The following is a 19,768-nucleotide window of genomic DNA, read 5'->3' as shown; positions in this document are numbered from 1 at the left end:
ACGGGAGAAAGAAATACCACACGCTCTTAATTTATAAAAAATGTTCTATAATATGAGAATTTGTAGTTACGACACAAATAAAGATGGTCTTATCCTACAAAAATACAGTTCAAAATTTCACAGGTCTTCTATTTTAACACGGCTTGCATGTAGATTTAATACGTATAAAGAATCAGTCAAGTGACCTTCAGTTTCATCTCTAATCCTGATTTTGTTGACGTGTTCATCCCCAACCCGGATGAGTACCGGTATGAAAGAAAGACGAATAATGACTTATTTATTAAGATTGCACCCTAGATAGTATTTTTATTAAACATTTAACAGATAAAATAATATCATATTTAAATTCTACATTTTTTCTAATCAAATTCCATATATAATATGTTAAATTTGGAGTTACGGTTTAAAAGATATGAGTATTTAAAAAAAAAATAATATATACTACGAGTTTAATGTCATAAACTGTAAGGGCTTTTTTATAAAATTACCTCGGTGGGTTTTTCGACGGAAGCGATAGCCTCTTTATTATTAGGTATATATATATATAGATTAGGTAAAGATTTCTCATAGTTCTTGACAAACACTATTAAATAAAGAATACTTTCCCAAATTTTAAAAATTGAAGCTATTGGGCCGTGCCTGTGGCATCGTGGCGATGTTATTGCTCGACGAGTAAGGTTACATCGTTTGCAAGAGATAATTTAACAGGAAACATCAGGAAGTTTTCCCTTGGCATCAAGCGGGGAATAGGAGTACTCCTCACAGATTGGTGGATTTCCTCCTCCTCTGGGAATAGGAGTTATCCCTTGGCATCAAGCGGCCCCGACTAGCAGTTGGTACTGGCTGGCGGCGGCCGCGGCGGCGACTTGATTCCGTCCCTCAGCGCCGTCGGTGTTTGAGGAGAATAGGGCGCGATGTCCAGCCCGAGCCGAGCGTCCCACGTGGACTCAAGTAGTAGCAGAGAGGGAGAGACAGAGGAGAGCAGAGAAACAGAGAGAGGGCAGGATTACCGGAGCATGGGGCTGCTGGCGCTGAAGCGGGAGCTCAAGCGGAATCATGGCCGCGGCCAATCAGACAGTAAGCCCCGATCAGCCCAATCTTATCTTCTGCTATCTGTATATTCAGATGCTCAGCCGCTACTGATTTGCTTACTTTTGTTCGTACAAAACAACACTTTTATCTAAGGTTGTAAGAATCGTGATTCCTGTTGTACGATTCTACAACTTTACAATCCGAACAAACTCATCTGATTCTACGATTCATAGTATCTACGTTTTTACGATGCTGATAGTGAAGATTCTACGATTTTCGGTCCTGCCATCGAAGCTCCGATCCACAACCTTGATTTTATCCCTGCAAAAAAAAAAAACACTTTTATGTGCTCAATACGATTTGTTTTACTTAAAATACCTATACTCGAATGCTCGATATGAAATTTGATTTTCATATTAACACACTCATGACACTTATGTGCTGCAGATGGATCGGCTGCTTCATCATTAGCTAAAAGAAACAGATCACCTTGCCAGCAGAATGATAATTCTCGCCCGCAAAAAGAAAAGGATGATGATTCTCATGGTGGCAAAAAGGCAAGATATATTATGGCGCCGGACCTTCCAGAGGTATGTTCTGATGACTCGAGACTCCTATTGCAATTTGCAAGTGAAAATACCAGCAGAATAGCTAAAGGTAAAAAAGTTATTAACATAGTTTCCGCAGCCACACTCTCCTTAAGGTCCCAGTGCATTAGTAGCTCTGCTTTGTTCTGTTACAGCGGCAACCGACTCCCCAGCAGAAAATTGTTTCGCAGGATTTAGATCCCCTGTTATCATGTTTCCCTTATCCCTTATATAAGCGGTGTCTTCCGTTTCATTTGCCGTGACTGTTGCAGTTTAGATCCAGTCTTCTTTGCTGTATGATTATTGATCAGTAGAACCCTTTGAAGGTTTTTTGGTCCTTAGCTTCTCCTCCTCTCCACCCATGTCCAGTTGAAAATCAACATATAAAGAGCAATTCTTATGCATTATTATCCCTGAATAGTAGTTCCTTTGTAATTTTGACTCTGCGAGCCAAATGTTGAATTTCTCCACTTCTGCGTACAGGAAATCTGGCATCATATACATTCACTAGTGCCAATGCGAGACGCCGCTAGGGCAGCCTGTGTTTCTCGTTCCTTTCTGAACTCCTGGAGATGCCATCCGAATCTCACATTCACCGATGAAACAATGTGCTCAAAAGAAACTTTATTGAAGGGAACAACTGACCCGAATTATAGAAGAAATATAAGAGAGTACAACAACAATATTGACTGTATTCTGGAAAAGCATAGAGACGTTGGTGTGAAGACATTCGAGCTTGAATTCTATGATCCTTACAATACCAAATATTATAATCGTCTCAATAATTGGCTTCAAATTGCTATTACACCAGTGATGGAAAAACTTACCCTTACACTTTCATCTGGGAAGGCCAAGTATGAGTTCCCTTGTTCACTTTTATCTGACAGAAGTGGAAACATGATACGGCATCTCGACCTTGCTAACTGTATCTTGCATCCAACAGTCAACCTTAATTTGAGATGCCTGACAGTATTAGTTTTGTATGAAGTGCGTATCACAGGGGGTGAGTTGGGGTGCCTTCTTTCCAATTCATTTGGTCTGGAAAAATTGACACTCCTACATTGTCATGATATGATTCGCCTCGAGGTGCCTTGCTTGCTGCAGCGGCTATGCCATCTCGAGGTGTTTGAATGCCCGGGACTTCAAGTTATAGAGAACAAAGCTCCAAATATCTCCTTCTTTGAGTATACAGGTGATGAAGTAGTACAACTCTCACTTGGAGAATCATTGCAAGTGAAGTGCCTTAAGTTGGGTTATAGGTCTGCCATCGGTCATGCTATCGACAAGCTTCCATCCAGTGTGCCAAATCTTGAGACTCTCATAGTAATTTCTCCTAGTGAGGTATGATGTTCTTATATTCAGGTGATAAAGATTCATGTAACAGTAGTCATATCTTGGATTGCAGTTAATCTGAGACATTCTTATGCAGATAGTCAATGCACCGATGATACCTAGCAAATTTCTCCACCTCAAGACCTTGAGTATTACTATGCGTAGATGGTGGAGCCTCAATATGGAATATGATTTTTTATCTTTGGTTTCTTTCCTCGATGCTTGTCCTTCCTTGGAGACTTTTGCCTTGCTTGTAAGTCAATTTTCATCATGCAAGTATGACTTGTTTGTTGGAGATCCTTCAACCCTGAGGCAAATGCCAGAACACCAGCATGACAAGCTCAAGAGTTCTCAGATCACTGGTTTCTGCCCCCAAAAGAGCTTGGTTGAGCTAACACGCCATATTCTAGAGAGTTCAATGTCAATTAAGTGTCTTATATTAGATACTATTAGGGTGAATCATCGGTGCTTTGGCAACATATCTAGGAAATGCTCTACCCTGGACAAGGCGTATATCAAGGAGGCGTGTGAATCGATCGTGGCTATAAGGACATACATTCAAGGGGTAATTCCATCTACAACACGGTTACATGTTTTGGGGCCTTGCAGCCGGTGTCATGCTTTGTGAAATTAAGAGGTTGAATTATCGTGCATTACCAAATGTTCATCTGTAGAAAGGAATGCATGTTTCTTCATGGCAAAAAGGTTCTTAAATTTCCTACTGTACTGCATAGCAACAATTTTTCTACTCTATCTCGTCCCCTCCCGGCTCCATTGATTTGTGTCCAGAGTGTGTCACCCCATTTATACGAAGGGATAAAAAAAAGTCTTTCATCTCAAACCAAACCAAGCTACCCCTCCCCCCCTCCCCCGCGGCGGGTGTCGCGGGAATAAACCTGACAGTAGAGGTGTAGGTTACGAATGGAGAGGGCAGAGTCCTAGCTACGGCAAGATTGTACGCAAGATGTATGAGTTCAAGCCCCTCTCTTGAAGGTAATAACCCTACGTCTCAGGTGCTCAAGAGCTCTTCGGAGTGGTTTTTGTGTAATACAGGGGGTGCGAACCCTTGTGTCAAAGGGGAGGGGTGGCTTATATAGAATGCGTCACCTCTCATCAATACCTTGGGCTCGATCAATATGAGTTAAAGATATACGTTACTGATAACGTAAGTGGGTAATAAATGCTACTAAAGACCATTGGTTGAACGTGTGTCCGTTAACAGTCGTGGGTGACTTCTGATCTTCAATACTGACTGGAATCCTTCCAAGTGCCTTTGGGTTGTCGAGTGGATGTAAATTTAATCCGAGTGGCTTCGTACCGAGTGACTTTTAAATACCATCTTCATCCAGTCGGAGTCTTCTGTCTGGCCTTTGTCCTAATAATGAGGTGCACTTGGGTAGTGTGCGACTTGCGGAAACATCTTACCTCGTTAGAGGGACGTGTTGCATGTTTATATAGAGGGGCACCAAATCCCTAGATAGTGCATACATGTTTAAAGTACATCTCGGAGATCAAGGAATAGAGATAGAGATAGAATCCAATCTAGTTACAACCAACAGGGATAGAGCAGCTTTAAAAGTTTAAACTAGAGTCTATCTTATCTCTACTAGATTCCTTGAGGTACAAGTCATGTAAGCTGAACCTGGTTCTATCATGTTCGACACCCTCCCTTAATCACAACTGCATTAAGTTGAGATTATGCTTGAAGGCTTCAAAGTTTCTGGTAGGCAAGGCTTTTATAAAACCACCAACCACTTGATCACTTGAATGAATAAACCGAATATCCAGCATTTTGTTTGCCACTCTTTCTCTAACAAAATGAAAATCTATTTCAATATGTTTTGTCTTGGCATGAAACACTGGATTGGCAGATAGGTAAGTTGCACCAAGATTGTCACACCATAGACAGGGAGCTTTAGAGGTCTTTATATCCAACTCCTTTAACATAGACTGCACCCATATGACTTCAGCTGTTGCATTTGCCAATGCCTTATATTCTGCTTCAGTGCTTGATCTAGAGACAGTGGCTTGCTTTCTTGCACACCAAGATATAAGGTTAGGTCCAAAGAACATTGCAAAACCACCTGTTGAGCGTCTGTCATCTAGACATCATGCCCAATCTGAGTATGAGAAGGCACTGACAAGAGTAGAAGGTGACTTGCTGAAATTCAATCCAGTGCCCAAAGTATGTTTCACATATCTGATTATACGCTTTGCAGCAGTTAAGTGAACTGTGGTAGGAGCATGCAGAAATTGACAGACTTTGTTAACAACAAAGGAAATATCTGGCCCTGTAAGGGTTAAATATTGCAGAGCACCTACTAGGCTTCTATATTTGGTGCTGTCATCTGAACTGAGAAGTTGTCCTTCCATAAGTGACAATTTCTCTATACTAGACAATGGAGTGGGTGTAGGTTTACAACCTTGCAGTCCTGCTTTTCTTACCAAATCTGTAGCATATTTTTCCTGAGAAAGATGAAGTCCACCATTGTGTTTCTTCACTTCAATTCCTAGGAAATAATGAAGTTCACCTAGATCCTTAAGAGCAAATTCAGCACTTAGATCTTTTAATAATCCTGAAATTGCTTCATCAGAAGAGCTTGTGACAATAATATCATCAACATAGATGAGAACAAATATGGAGGTATTAAACTTTGTATAGATGAACAAAGAGGTGTCTGATTTTGATGGAACAAACCCACGTGTTTGCATCTTTTTACTAAGTCTGGAATACCATACTCTTGGAGCTTGCTTTAGCCCATATAGTGCCTTATCAAGCTTGCATACCAGATGAGGTGAGTTTTTATTTTCAAACCCAGGAGGTTGCTTCATATACACTTCCTCTTCTAGAACACCATGGAGAAACGCATTCTGTACATCTAGCTGTCGAGGGCTCCATCCTCTGGAAACAGCTATGGACAGGACCAAACGAATTGTGGCAGCTTTAACAACTGGACTTAAAGTGTCCTCATAGTCTATTCCATACCGTTGTTTGAAGCCTTTTGCCACAAGTCTTGCTTTATAGCGATCAATGGTTCCATCAGATTTCCTTTTAATTCTGAAAACCCATTTACAGTCAATGAGATTTTTACCTTGTCGTGGAGAAACCAGGTGCCATGTTTTATTTCTTTGCAGGGCCTGATATTCTTCACACATTGCCTTTTTCCATTTGTCATCAGCCAATGCTTCTTCAAGTGTAGCACGCTCCTTTGATTCACCTGTAGAGCAAACTAGACCATGTTTTGTCATCTGTTTATAATTAATCGGCTGGATTACCCCTTTTTGCAACCTTGTATGTCGAGGAGTGGAACGGAAGTCCTGCTCATGCACAGAAGATCCGCCGATTCCTGTCACAGCCGATCCCGAGGCAGATCCTGTCGGAGCAAGCGGCTGATCGCTGCTGGGATCCTCTATGGCGAAGCGCTGAGGTGTTGGTGAAGCAGCGTCCGCAGAAGATCTGGGGCAGTTGGGTGGCTCATCATTGGATGATGATGGCGTGGGTCCGCCCGCCCGTGCGTCTGTTTCCACACGCACCACGTGGCTGGAGAGGCGACGCGTGTAGTGTCGCAGTTGGCCCGAGAGGCGACCGGTTGGCGGCTGGCGCGGTTCTGGCGCTGCTGCCGAGGGCGCGCCGTTGTCGCCTGGCGCGGGGCCTCCGTTGTCTCCTGGAGCGAGACCCGAGGCAGATTCGTCGCACTGCTGCACGTTGGATCCCGAGGGAGAGATGCTCCCTGGATTGCGACACATGCGATATAGCTCGTTTGAGCTGATTTCTTCATGGATCTGTTCGTCGTTTTCGTTGCCGGTTGCTGCAATATCATTAGACAACTCATGTGTGGTGATAAGAGGGTCAGCCAATATATGATCATCACAGTTATTAATGCCCCCTTGATCATAGCTAGAGAAAATAGATGGAAAAAGGAGAATTTCCTTTTGAAGGAGAGCACCAGCGTTTGGGTGAAGATCAGAGAAGGAAAACTTAGTTTCATCGAACACAACATCCCTGGAGATGTAGGCACGACCAGTGGATATGTCAAGGCACTTTACTCCCTTGTGTTGAGCACTATACCCTAGAAAGACACATTGTTTTGAGCGGATAATGAGTTTTCTATTGTTATAGGGACGCATATGTTGGAATTATGCCCTAGAGGCAATGATAAATAAGTTATTATTATAATTCATGTATCAAGATAATCGTTTATTATCCATGCTATGATTGTATTGAATGAAGACTTAGATACATGTGTGGATACATAGACAAAACACTGTCCCTAGCAAGCCTCTAGTTGGCTAGCCAGTTGATCAAGGATAGTCAGGGTCTTCTGACTATGTACAAGGTGTTGTTGCTTGATAACTGGATCACATCATTGGGAGAATCATGTGATGGACTAGACCCAAACTAATAGACGTAGCATGTTGATCGTGTCATTTTGTTGCTACTGTTTTCTGCGTGTCAAGTATTTGTTCCTATGACCATGAGATCATATAACTCACTGACACCGGAGGAATGCTTTGTGTGTATCAAACGTCGCAACGTAACTGGGTGACTATAAAGATGCTCTACAGGTATCTCCGAAGGTGTTCGTTGAGTTAGTATGGATCGAGACTGGGATTTGTCACTCCGTGTGACGGAGAGGTATCTCGGGGCCCACTCGGTAATACAACATCACACACAAGCCTTGCAAGCAATGTGACTTAGTGTAAGTTACGGGATCTTGTATTACGGAACGAGTAAAGAGACTTGCCGGTAAACGAGATTGAAATAGGTATGCGGATACTGACGATCGAATCTCGGGCAAGTAACATACCGAAGAACAAAGGGAATGACATACGGGATTATATGAATCCTTGGCACTGAGGTTCAAACGATAAGATTTTCGTAGAATATGTAGGATCCAATATGGGCATCTAGGTCCCGCTATTGGATATTGACCGAGGAGTCCCTCGGGTCATGCCTACATAGTTCTCGAACCCGCAGCGTTTGCACACTTAAGGTTCGACGTTGTTTTATGTGTATTTGAGTTATATGGTTGGTTACCGAATGTTGTTCGGAGTCCCGGATGAGATCACGGACGTTACGAGGGTTTCCCGAATGGTCCGGAGACGAAGATTGATATATAGGATGACCTCATTTGATTACCGAAAAGTTTTCGGCGTTACCGGGAATGTAACGGGAGTGACGAATGGGTTCCGGATGTTAACCGGGGGGGGGGGGGCAGCCCACCCCGGGGAAGGCCATAGGCCTTAGGGGTGCCGCACCAGCCCTTAGTGGGCTGGTGGGCAAGCCCAAGAAGATCCGTGCGCAGGATAAGAAGAAAATCAAAGAGAAAAAAAAGGGGAAGTGGGAAGGAAGGGAAGGACTCCACCTTCCAATCCTAGTTGGACTAGGATTGGAGGAGGAATCCTCCTCCCCCCCTTCGACCGACCCCTTGGGGATCCTTGAGCCTCAAGGCAAGTCCCCTCCCCTCCCACCTATATATACGGAGGTATTAGGGCTGATTTGAGACAACTTTGCCACGGCAGCCCGACCACATACCTCTACGATTTTTCCTCTAGATCGCGTTTCTACGGAGCTCGGGCGGAGCCCTGCTGAGATTAGATCACCACCAACCTCCGGAGCGCCGTCACGCTGCCGGAGAACTCATCTACCTTTCCGTCTCTCTTGCTGGATCAAGAAGGCCGAGATCATCGTCGAGTTGTACGTGTGCTGAATGAGGAGGTGCCGTCCGTTCGGCACTAGATCGGAGCGGATCGTGGGACGGATCGCGGGACGGTTCGTGGGACGGTTCGCGGGGAGGATTGAGGGACGTGAGGACGTTCCACTACATCAATCGCGTTTATTAACGCTTCTGCTGTGCGATCTACAAGGGTACGTAGATCTGAAATCCCCCTCGTAGATGGACATCACCATGATAGGTCTTCGTGCGAGTAGGAAATTTTTTGTTTCCCATGCGACGTTCCCCATCAGTGGCATCATGAGCTAGGTTCATGCGTAGATGTCATCTAGAGTAGAACACAAAAGTTTTTGTGGGCGATGATGTGTGATTTGCTGCCCTCCTTAGTCTTTTCTTGATTCCGCGGTATTGTTGGATCGAAGCGGCTCGGACCGACATTACTCGTACGCTTACGAGAGACTGGTTTCATCGCTATGAGCAACTCCGTTGCTCAAAGATGACTGGCGAGTGTCGGTTTCTCCAACTTTAGTTGAATCGGATTTGACCGAGGAGGTCCTTGGAGAGAGGTTAAATAGCAATTGGCACATCACCGTTGTGGTTTTTTGCATAAGTAAGATGCGATCCTACTAGATACCCATGGTCACCACGTAAAACATGCAACAACAATTAGAGGACGTCTAACTTGTTTTTGCAGGGTATGCTTGTGATGTGATATGGCCAACGATGTGATGTGATATATTGGATGTATGAGATGATCATGTTGTAATAGTTAATATCGACTTGCACGTTGATGGTACGGCAACCGGCAGGAGCCATAGGGTTGTCTTTAAACTAATGTTTGTGCTTGCAGATGCGTTTACTATATTGCTAGGATGTAGCTTTAGTAGTAATAGCATGAGTAGCACGACAACCCCGATGGCGACACGTTGATGGAGATCATGGTGTGGCGCCGGTGACAAAGAAGATCGTGTCGGTGCTTTGGTGATGGAGATCAAGAAGCACGTGATGATGGCCATATCATGTCACTTATGAATTGCATGTGACGTTAATCCTTTTATGCACCTTATTTTGCTTAGAACGACGGTAGCATTATGAGGTGATCTCATTAAAATTTCAAGACGAAATTGTGTTCTCCCCGACTGTGCACCGTTGCTACAATTCGTCGTTTCGAGACACCACGTGATGATCGGGTGTGATAGACTCAACGTTCACATACAACGGGTGCAAAACAGTTGCACACGCGGAACACTCGGGTTAAGCTTGACGAGCCTAACATGTGCAGACATGGCCTTGGAACACATGAGACCAAAAGGTCGATCATGAATCATATAGTTGATATGATTAGCATAGGGATGCTTACCACTGAAACTATCCTCAACTCACGCGATGATCGGACTTGAGCTAGTGGAATTGGATCATGAACCACTCAAATGACTAGAGAGATGTACTTTTTGAGTGGGAGTTTAGCAAGTAATTTGATTAAGTTAAACTCTAATTATCTTGAACATAGTCTAAGTCCACTTTGAATATATTTGTGTTGTAGATCATGGCTCACGCGACAGTCACCCTGAATTTTAATACGTTCCCAGAGAAAGCTAAGTTGAAAGATGATGGTAGCAACTTTGTAGATTGGGCTCGTAATCTTAAGTTGCTCCTGCAAGCTGGGAAGAAGGATTATGTCCTTAATGCTGCACTAGGAGATGAACCACCCGCTACGGCTGACCAAGATGTTAAGAACGCTTGGTTAACACGTAAGGAGGACTACTCAGTAGTTCAATGTGCAGTCTTGTATGGCTTAGAGCCGGGACTTCAACGTCGCTTTGAGCGTCATGGAGCATATGAGATGTTCCAGGAGTTGAAGTTTATCTTTCAGAAGAACGCCCGGATCGAGAGGTATGAGACCTCCGATAAATTCTATGCTTGCAAGATGGAGGAGAATTCGTCTGTCAGTGAACATGTGCTCAAAATGTCTGGGTACTCAAACCGTCTAGCTGAGCTGGGGATTGAACTCCCGCAAGAGGCTATCACTGACAGAATTCTTCAATCACTGCCGCCAAGCTATAAGGGCTTTGTGTCGAACTACAACATGCAAGGGATGAACAAGTCACCCGGCGAGTTGTTCGCGATGCTGAAAATCGCAGAGTCAGAACTCCATAAAGAGCATCAAGTGTTGATGATGAATAAGACCACTAGTTTCAAGAGAAACGGCAAAGGAAAGAAGGGTAATTCAAAGAAGAGCGGCAAGCCTGTTGCCAATCCGGCGAAGAAACCCAAAGCTGGACCTAAGCCTGAAACAGAGTGCTATTATTGCAAGGGTATGGGTCACTCGAAGCGCAACTGCCCCAAGTATCTGGCTGATAAGAAGGCGGCCAAAGAAAAATCAGGTATATTTGATATACATGTTATTGATGTGTACTTAACCAGCTCTCGTAGTAGTGCCTGGGTATTCGATACCGGTTCTGTTGCTCATATTTGCAACTCGAAACAGGAACCGTGGAATAAGCGAAGGCTGGCGAAGGATGAAGTGACGATGCGCGTGGGAAATGGTTCCAAGGTTGATGCAATCGCCGTCGGCACAGTTTCACTTCAGTTACCATCAGGATTAGTTATGAACTTAAATAATTGTTATTTAGTGCATGCGTTAAGCATGAACATTATATCTGGATCTTGTTTGTTGCGAGAGGTTACTCGTTTAAGTCGGAGAATAATGGTTGTTCTATTTCTATGAGTAATATCTTTTATGGTCATGCACCCAATGTGAGAGGATTGTTCATATTGAATCTTGATAGTGATAATACACATATACATAACATTGAGACCAAAAGAGTTAGAGTTAACAATGATATCGCCATGTTTTTATGGCACTGCCGCTTAGGTCATATTGGTGTAAAGCGCATGAAGAAACTCCATACCGATGGACTTTTGGAGTCACTTGACTTCGATTCACTTGACACGTGCGAACCATGCCTCATGGACAAGATGACTAAAACTCCGTTCTTCGGAACAATGGAGCGTGCAAGTGACTTGTTGGAAATCATAAATACCGATGTGTGTGGTCCGATGAGTGTGGAGGCACGCGGCGGATATCGTTATTTTCTCACCTTCACTGACGATTTGAGTAGATATGGTTATGTCTACTTGATGAAGCACAAGTCTGAGACATTTGAAAAGTTCAAGCAATTTCAGAGTGAAGTTGAAAATCATCGTAACAAGAAGATCAAGTTCCTACGATCTGATCGTGGGGGTGAATATCAGAGTTTCGAGTTTGGTGCTCACTTCAGACAATGTGGAATTGTTTCACAGTTCACACCGCCTGGAACACCACAGCGTAATGGTGTGTCCGAACGTCGTAATCGTACTTTATTAGAGACGGTGCGATCTATGATGTCTCTTATCGATTTGCCGTTATCGTTTTGGGGTTATGCATTAGAAACAACTGCATTCCCTTTAAATAGGGCATCATCAAAATCCGTTGAGACGACACCATACGAACCGTGGTATGGCAAAAAACCAAAGTTGTCGTTTCTTAAAGTTTGGGGATGTGATGCTTATGTCAAAAAGCTTCAGCCTGAAAAGCTGGAACCCAAAGCGGAAAAGTGCATCTTCATAGGTTACCCAAAATAGACAGTTGGGTATACCTTCTATCTCAAATCCGAGGGCAAAGTGTTTGTTGCTAAGAACAGAGCTTTTCTCGAGAAGGAGTTTCTCTTGAGAGAATCGAGTGGGAGGAAGATAGAACTTGATGAGGTTGTCGAACCTCCCATCCCTCTGGATGGTGGCGCAGGGCAAGGGGAAACCCCTGTCGTTGCGACGCCGGTTGAGGAGGAAGTTAATGATGATGATCATGAAACTCCGGATCAAGTTCCCGTCGAACCTCGCAGGTCGACGAGACCGCGTACTACCCTAGAGTGGTACGGTAATCCCGTCTTATCAATAATGTTGTTGGACAACAATGAGCCTGCGAATTATGAAGAAGCAATGGTGGGCCCGAATTCCAACAAATGGCTGGAGGCCATGAAGTCCGAGATAGGATCTATGTATGAAAACAAAGTGTGGACTTTGGAAGTACTACTTGAAGGACGCAAGGCTATTCAGAACAAATGGATCTTTAAGAAGAAGACAGACGCTGACGGTAGTGTGATCATTTATAAAGCTCGACTTGTGGCAAAGGGTTTTTCACAAGTTCAAGGAGTTGACTACGATGAGACATTCTCACCTGTAGCGATGCTTAAGTCCGTCAGAATCATGCTAGCAATAGCTGCATTTTTCGATTATGAAATCTGGCAGATGGATGTCAAAACGGCGTTCCTTAACGGTTTCCTTCAGGAAGAGCTGTATATGATGCAACCCGAAGGTTTTGTCGATCCTAAAAATGCTAACAAAGTATGCAAGCTCCAGCGATCCATTTATGGACTGGTGCAAGCATCTCAGAGTTGGAATAAACGCTTTGATGAGGTGATCAAAGCATTTGGGTTTATACAAGTGGTTGGAGAATCTTGTATTTACAAGAAAGTGAGTGGGAGCTCTGTGGCGTTTCTAATATTATATGTGGATGACATATTGCTGATTGGAAACAACGTGGAGTTTTTGGAGAGCATAAAGGATTACTTGAATAAAAGTTTCTCTATGAAGGACCTAGGAGAAGTTGCTTACATTCTAGGCATTAAGATCTATAGGGATAGATCGAAACGCCTGATAGGACTTTCACAAAGTACATACCTTGACAAAGTTTTGAAGAGGTTCAAAATGGAACAGTCCAAGAAGGGGTTCTTGCCAGTTTTACAAGGTACGAGATTGAGTAAGACTCAGTGCCCAACAACTGATAAAGATAGAGAGCATATGAGCATCGTCCCCTATGCTTCAGCCATAGGTTCTATCATGTATGCAATGTTGTGCACTAGACCGGATGTTAGCCTGGCCATAAGTATGGCAGGCAGGTTCGAGAGTAATCCAGGAGTGGATCACAGGACGGCGGTCAAGAATATCCTGAAGTACCTGAAAAGGACTAAGGAGATGTTTCTCGTGTATGGAGGTGACGAAGAGCTCGCCGTAAAATGTTACGTCGATGCAAGCTTTGACACATATCCGGACAACTCTAAGTCACAGACCGAATACGTATTTATTTTTAATGGGGGTGCGGTAAGCTGGTGCAGTTCCAAGAAAAGCGTCGAAGCTGATTCTACATGTGAAGCGGAGTACATGGCTGCCTTGGAGGCGGCTAAGGAGGGTGTTTGGATGAAGCAGTTCATGACGGATCTTGGAGTGGTGCCGAGCGCACTGAATCCAATAACCCTGTTTTGTGACAACACGGGTGCCATTGCCTTAGCAAAGGAACCACGGTTTCACAAGAAGACCAGACACATCAAACGACGTTTCAACCTCATCCGCGACTACGTCGAAGGGGAGGACGTAAATATATGCAAAGTGCACACGAATCTGAATGTGGCAGACCCGCTGACTAAACCTCTTCCACGGGCAAAGCATGATCAACACCAGACCTGTATGGGTGTTAGATTTATTACAATGTAATTCGCATGGTAATGTGAGGGCTAGATTATTGACTCTAGTGCAAGTGGGAGACTGTTGGAATTATGCCCTAGAGGCAATGATAAATAAGTTATTATTATAATTCCTGTATCAAGATAATCGTTTATTATCCATGCTATAATTGTATTGAATGAAGACTTAGATACATGTGTGGATACATAGACAAAACACTGTCCCTAGCAAGCCTCTAGTTGGCTAGCCAGTTGATCAAGGATAGTCAGGGTCTTCTAACTATGTACAAGGTGTTGTTGCTTGATAACTGGATCACATCATTGGGAGAATCATGTGATGGACTAGACCCAAACTAATAGACGTAGCATGTTGATCGTGTCATTTTGTTGCTACTGTTTTCTGCGTGTCAAGTATTTGTTCCTATGACCATGAGATCATATAACTCACTGACACCGGAGGAATGTTTTGAGTGTATCAAACGTCACAACGTAACTGGGTGACTATAAAGATGCTCTACAGGTATCTCCGAAGGTGTTCGTTGAGTTAGTATGGATCGAGACTGGGATTTGTCACTCCGTGTGACGGAGAGGTATCTCGGGGCCCACTCGGTAATACAACATCACACACAAGCCTTGCAAGCAATGTGACTTAGTGTAAGTTACGGGATCTTGTATTACGGAACGAGTAAAGAGACTTGCTGGTAAACGAGATTGAAATAGGTATGCGGATACTGACGATCGAATCTCGGGCAAGTAACATACCGAAGGACAAAGGGAATGACATACGGGATTATATGAATCCTTGGCACTGAGGTTCAAACGATAAGATTTTCGTAGAATATGTAGGATCCAATATGGGCATCCAGGTCCCGCTATTGGATATTGACCGAGGAGTCCCTCGGGTCATGCCTACATAGTTCTCGAACCCGCAGGGTCTGCACACTTAAGGTTCGACGTTGTTTTATGTGTATTTGAGTTATATGGTTGGTTACCGAATGTTGTTCGGAGTCCCGGATGAGATCACGGACGTCACGAGGGTTTCCCGAATGGTCCGGAGACGAAGATTGATATATAGGATGACCTCATTTGATTACCGAAAAGTTTTCGGCGTTATAGGAATGTAACGGGAGTGACGAATGGGTTCCATATGTTCACCGGGGGGGGGGGGGAGGGGGCAGCCCACCCCGGGGAAGCCCATAGGCCTTAGGGGTGCCGCACCAGCCCTTAGTGGGCTGGTGGGCAAGCCCAATAAGGCCCGTGCGTAGGATAAGAAGAAAATCAAAGAGAAAAAAAGGGGAAGTGGGAAGGAAGGGAAGGACTCCACCTTCCAATCCTAGTTGGACTAGGATTGGAGGAGGAATCCTCCTCCCCCCCTTCGGCCGACCCCCTTGGGGCTCCTTGAGCCTCAAGGCAAGGCCCTCCCCTCCCACCTATATATACGGAGGTATTAGGGCTGATTTGAGACAACTTTGCCACGGCAGCCCGACCACATACCTCCACGGTTTTTCCTCTAGATCGCGTTTCTGTGGAGCTCGGGCGGAGCCCTACTGAGATTAGATCACCACCAACCTCCGGAGCGACGTCACGCTGCCGGAGAACTCATCTACCTTTCTGTCTCTCTTGCTGGATCAAGTAGGACGAGATCATCGTCGAGTTGTACGTGTGCTGAACGCGGATGTGCCGTCCGTTCGACACTAGATCGGAGCGAATCGTGGGACGGATCGCGGGACGGTTCGTGGGGTTCGCGAGGCGGATCGAGGGACGTGAGGACGTTCCACTACATCAACCGCGTTTATTAACGCTTCTGTTGTGCGATCTACAAGGGTACATAGATCTGAAATCCCCCTCGTAGATGAACATCACCATGATAGGTTTTCGTGCGCGTAGGAATTTTTTTGTTTCCCATGCGATGTTCCCCATCAGCAGATTGGGCCAGCAGGCGCACCCAAAAACGTGAAGTGTGGTGTAATCAGGTTTGGTGTGGAGAAGACGTTCTACTGGAGTTTCGTTGTTGATCACACGACTAGGAAGCATGTTTATGAGATGGACTGCAGTAAGAAAGGCTTCATCCCAGAATTTTAGTGGCATTGAGGCATGAGCAAGTAGTGACAGACCAACTTCAATGATATGGCGATGTTTGCGCTCAGCTGAACCATTTTGTTGGTGAGCATGAGGACAAGATACATGATGGGAGATTCCCAAAGTTTGGAAGAAAGAATTTAACTTCTCATATTCCCTTCCCCAACCGGATTGGACAGCAATGATCTTGTTGTTGAATTTTCTCTCAACAAGTGCTTGGAAGTTTTTAGAAACTTGGAAAACATCGGACCTACGTTTGAGAAGGTAGATCCATGTAAATTTGCTATAGTCATCAATAAAACTTACATAGTAAGTGTGTCGACCAACTGAACTAGGGGCAGGGCCCCAAACATCAGAGAAGATTAACTGTAAAGGTTTGATGGAAACACTCGTAGAGATTGGATAAGGTAATTGATGACTTTTTGCTCGTTGACAAGAATCACAAATAGTTTCAACATTGCGCTCACCATCATGCGGGAGTTTATTTTTACTAAGCAAAGTATTGATTAAAGAAAAAGAAGCATGTCCTAATCTATCATCCCATCATGTGGTGGAGAACTTGACAGCGCCAAAGGCTTGTTTATTGAATCTTGGATACTCTCGAATCAACGGATAGAGCCCTCGAACACATCTACCTCGATAGAGAATTTTCTTCGTGACCTGATCCTTGATCAAAAAGAAGAAATGATGAAATTCAAGGAAGACATGATTGTCAAGAGCAATTCGGTGAACGGAGAGAAGACTTTTATTGGCACTAGGAACATGCAAAATTTTCCTAAGATGAATTTTACGACGAGGGGTATTAAAAACTGAGTGACCTATATGATTGATCCTCACACCTTCGCCACTCGCAGTGTGGATTTGATCCTTGCCACGATATTTTTCCTTCATGGTCACCTTTTCAAGTTCATTGGTGATGTGGTTTGTGGCTCCACTGTCGACTTACCAATTTCTGTCGACTCCATAGGAACCATCGGCATCAGCAACAACTTTGTCGTCGTCTTGAGATGAGGCATCGTCCTCATCATAGCGGTACCAGCACTCCTTGGCCGTGTGCCCCAGTTCGCCACAGATCTGACAACGAGGGGCATCCGTGCGAGAGCGATTGAAACCACCGCGCTGTCCCCGATTGTTGATGGAGGGGGAACGGCCGCGGGAGTTGGAGTTGTCGGTGGAGTTTCTTCCCTTGTCGCGAGGTGTTCCGCGAGGACGCGAGGAGGAGCCGCCACGGCCGCGGGACGCGACGTTCGCGAAGGATTTGAATCCGCCCGAGTTGTGGAAGAGGGCCACGCGCTGGTCGAAGTTGCTCATCATGGAGAAGAACTCGTCCAAGGTGACCGGCGTGACACGGGCGTCGAGAGAAGATACCAGGGACTGGTAATCCATGTCCAGTCCGTGGAGGATGTACGAGACGAGTTCATCGTCTGGGATTGGCTTGCCGGCGGCGGCAAGCTCAACAGCAAGTCCTCGCATATAGGCGAAGAAGGTGGCGACGGATTGTGTCCCCTTTTGTGCGTTGATGAGGGCCGTGCGAATGTTATTCACACGGCTAAGGGACTGCGACGAGAACATGCTCGTCAGCGCCGTCCAGAGCGCGCCTGCGGTGGTGTTCGCGGTCACCTGAACAAGCACCTCTTTAGAGAGGTTGTTGAGCAGGTACCCGAGAACCTGCTGGTCCTCCCTGGCCCAGATTGGGTGGAGAGGATTTGGCGTGGAGGTGGCCTTCCCAGCTTTGTCTGTGGAGACGAGAGTTGCGGCCGACTCCGGCGAGGATCCGTCGACGTATCCGAAGACACCGGCGCCTCGTAGTTGTGGCACGATCTGTGCGCGCCATAGGACATAGTTTGTGCGGGTGAGTTTCTCCGTGATCTGGCCATTGAGGTTTGGTTGGGAGGATCCTGAGGAAGACATGGCTATAGCACTAATGGTGTTTTGGAGCTAGATGTTTTTGGAGGAGGAAGGTCTCTGATACCATGTGCGACTTGCGGAAAGGTATTACCTCGTTAGAGGGACGTGTTGCATGTTTATATAGAGGGGCACCGAATCCTTAGATAGTGCATACATGTTTAAAGTACATCTTGGAGATCAAGGAATATAGATAGAGATAGAATCCAATCTAATTACAACCGACAGGGATAGAGCAGTTTTAAAAGTTTAAACTAGAGTCTATCTTATCTCTACTAGATTCCTTGAGGTACAAGTCATGTAAGCTGAACCTGGTTCTATCATGTTCGACAGGTAGGACACATAGGTCAAGCCTATGACCCTACCCTAGGTACATATCCCCATCGGCGGGGTCATTCGAGTCAGCTATCATGGTTCTAGGGGCTTTAGGACTGAAGGTGATTTGAACTTAAAACTGTGAGACCCTGAACGAGTGTAGCTGTCTGATCTACACGACCATGTGGGTTTCTGATGCGTGTGTGATTCATGGCTTCGTGACTCTGCCTGTTTGCGAGTTGCTACTAGTAGGATTGAAGGTGATTTGAACTTAAAACTGTGAGACCCTGAACGAGTGTAGCTGTCTGATCTACACGACCATGTGGGTTTCTGAAGCGTGTGTGATTCATGGCTTCGTGACTCTGCCTGTTTGCGAGTTGCTACTAGTACCACCACATCATTTCTACCGGTAGATCATGGGTGTTAGCATGTGCTGGTTCAAAAGTTACATTCCTTGGTCAGACGAGAAGCAACACATTTCTGCTGTCTCTGCCGATGTTTGTCCGTACAAGCTTTTCCAATGCACGCAAATATTTTCTTGCAGGTGGGAAACTAAATACAGCAGCTCACTTCTTGCCACGGCCCTTGTCGGGCTTCTTCATCCTCTTGGATTTCTTCTTGCCCTTCTGCTTCTGTCCCGCCTTTGCTGAAGTGGCGGCAGCTTCTCCCATGTCAGCTCGTTCATCATCTGGGCATGCGTTCCGTATACTCGCTGTGGGCACCTTCAAGATGGTCAAGCCGGGGAATTTCCCCTTCTCGCGACAGCCATCCTTGCTTTTGTGATTCGCTAAACAATCATCCATGCAATGCCTTGTACCATACACAAGGCGGAAGACCACCTCCAGTGCCTTCTCCGAACCTTGCCACTTTGAGAATAGATCATCCACGGCGTTTCTCGCCGTCCTGTCAATTTTCACGCGCGAGTGGTAAGGTCAATTTTCACAAATCACAAGACATGTCTTACGCTATACTAGAAGGTACTACATCCGTTCCAAAATAATTGAAGTTCTAGGATTGTCCTATGTCAAACTTCATTAAGTTTGACCAAGTCTATATAAAAATATATGAACGTCTACAAAGCCAAATTTACTCCATTAGATTCATTAAGAAAGATATTTTCATATTGTACAATATGAAATCTAGAGAGAGCTGGCCCTAAATTAACACTTCCTTACCTGTCAGGAAGCTTCTCAAACTCACTGCAGATGTGCTTGATCGCTTCCAGATTGTGTTCGTCAACCTGTTTATCAATCACTGCTAGAAGGCCTGATTGCTCCAGCCATGGAAGGGCATCTCTGAAAAATTGAATAACAACCCTCGAGTCTTTCTGCAGAAATTAGCTTTT

At 44.9% G+C, this 19,768-nt stretch overlaps 2 protein-coding genes and 2 long non-coding RNA genes across 4 annotated transcripts in view; 2 read left to right on the top strand and 2 right to left on the bottom strand.

Annotated features, from left to right (window-relative positions):
• The first annotated feature begins 746 nt into the window (after positions 1-746).
• On the top strand, positions 747-3,612 carry LOC123396128. Its single transcript, XM_045091177.1, has 4 exons — positions 747-1,077; positions 1,480-1,622; positions 2,103-2,960; positions 3,049-3,612. Exons 1-4 carry the CDS (start codon positions 915-917, stop codon positions 3,577-3,579), a joined length of 1,695 nt encoding a protein of 564 aa, XP_044947112.1. The 5' UTR covers positions 747-914; the 3' UTR covers positions 3,580-3,612.
• A 747-nt stretch (positions 3,613-4,359) lies between these two features.
• LOC123399810 lies at positions 4,360-18,477 on the bottom strand. Its single transcript, XR_006610435.1, has 2 exons — positions 18,420-18,477; positions 4,360-4,593 (listed from the first exon to the last, which is right to left on the bottom strand). It is a non-coding gene; the product is annotated as an uncharacterized LOC123399810 (long non-coding RNA).
• LOC123399809 lies at positions 18,205-18,943 on the top strand. The gene is made up of 2 exons (XR_006610434.1): positions 18,205-18,545; positions 18,684-18,943. It is a non-coding gene; the product is annotated as an uncharacterized LOC123399809 (long non-coding RNA).
• The window catches only part of LOC123399808, an 18,161-nt gene continuing 17,200 nt past the window's right edge, over positions 18,808-19,768 (bottom strand). The window contains 2 exon segments of the mRNA XM_045094186.1: positions 18,808-19,326; positions 19,599-19,750. Of these exon segments, the coding sequence (XP_044950121.1) occupies positions 18,990-19,326; positions 19,599-19,750 (489 nt within the window). The 3' untranslated portion in view covers positions 18,808-18,989.

This window comes from Hordeum vulgare, chromosome 5H (assembly GCF_904849725.1).
Source record: "Hordeum vulgare subsp. vulgare chromosome 5H, MorexV3_pseudomolecules_assembly, whole genome shotgun sequence".
Classification (NCBI taxonomy): Eukaryota; Viridiplantae; Streptophyta; class Magnoliopsida; order Poales; family Poaceae; genus Hordeum; species Hordeum vulgare.
The sequence above is the reverse complement of the archived record's forward strand: the minus strand, read 5'-3'. Positions and strand labels throughout refer to the sequence as shown.

What these genes read in the sequence shown, in the direction of transcription:
- LOC123396128 (XM_045091177.1), top strand. Translation starts at nt 915, where the DNA reads ATGTCCAGCCCGAGCCGAGCGTCCCACGTGGACTCAAGTAGTAGCAGA. An exon ending in TGGCCGCGGCCAATCAGACA is followed by an intron (nt 1,078 to 1,479) that starts GTAAGCCCCGAT and finishes TATGTGCTGCAG; the next exon opens with ATGGATCGGCTGCTTCATCA. An exon ending in TAGTAATTTCTCCTAGTGAG is followed by an intron (nt 2,961 to 3,048) that starts GTATGATGTTCT and finishes ATTCTTATGCAG; the next exon opens with ATAGTCAATGCACCGATGAT.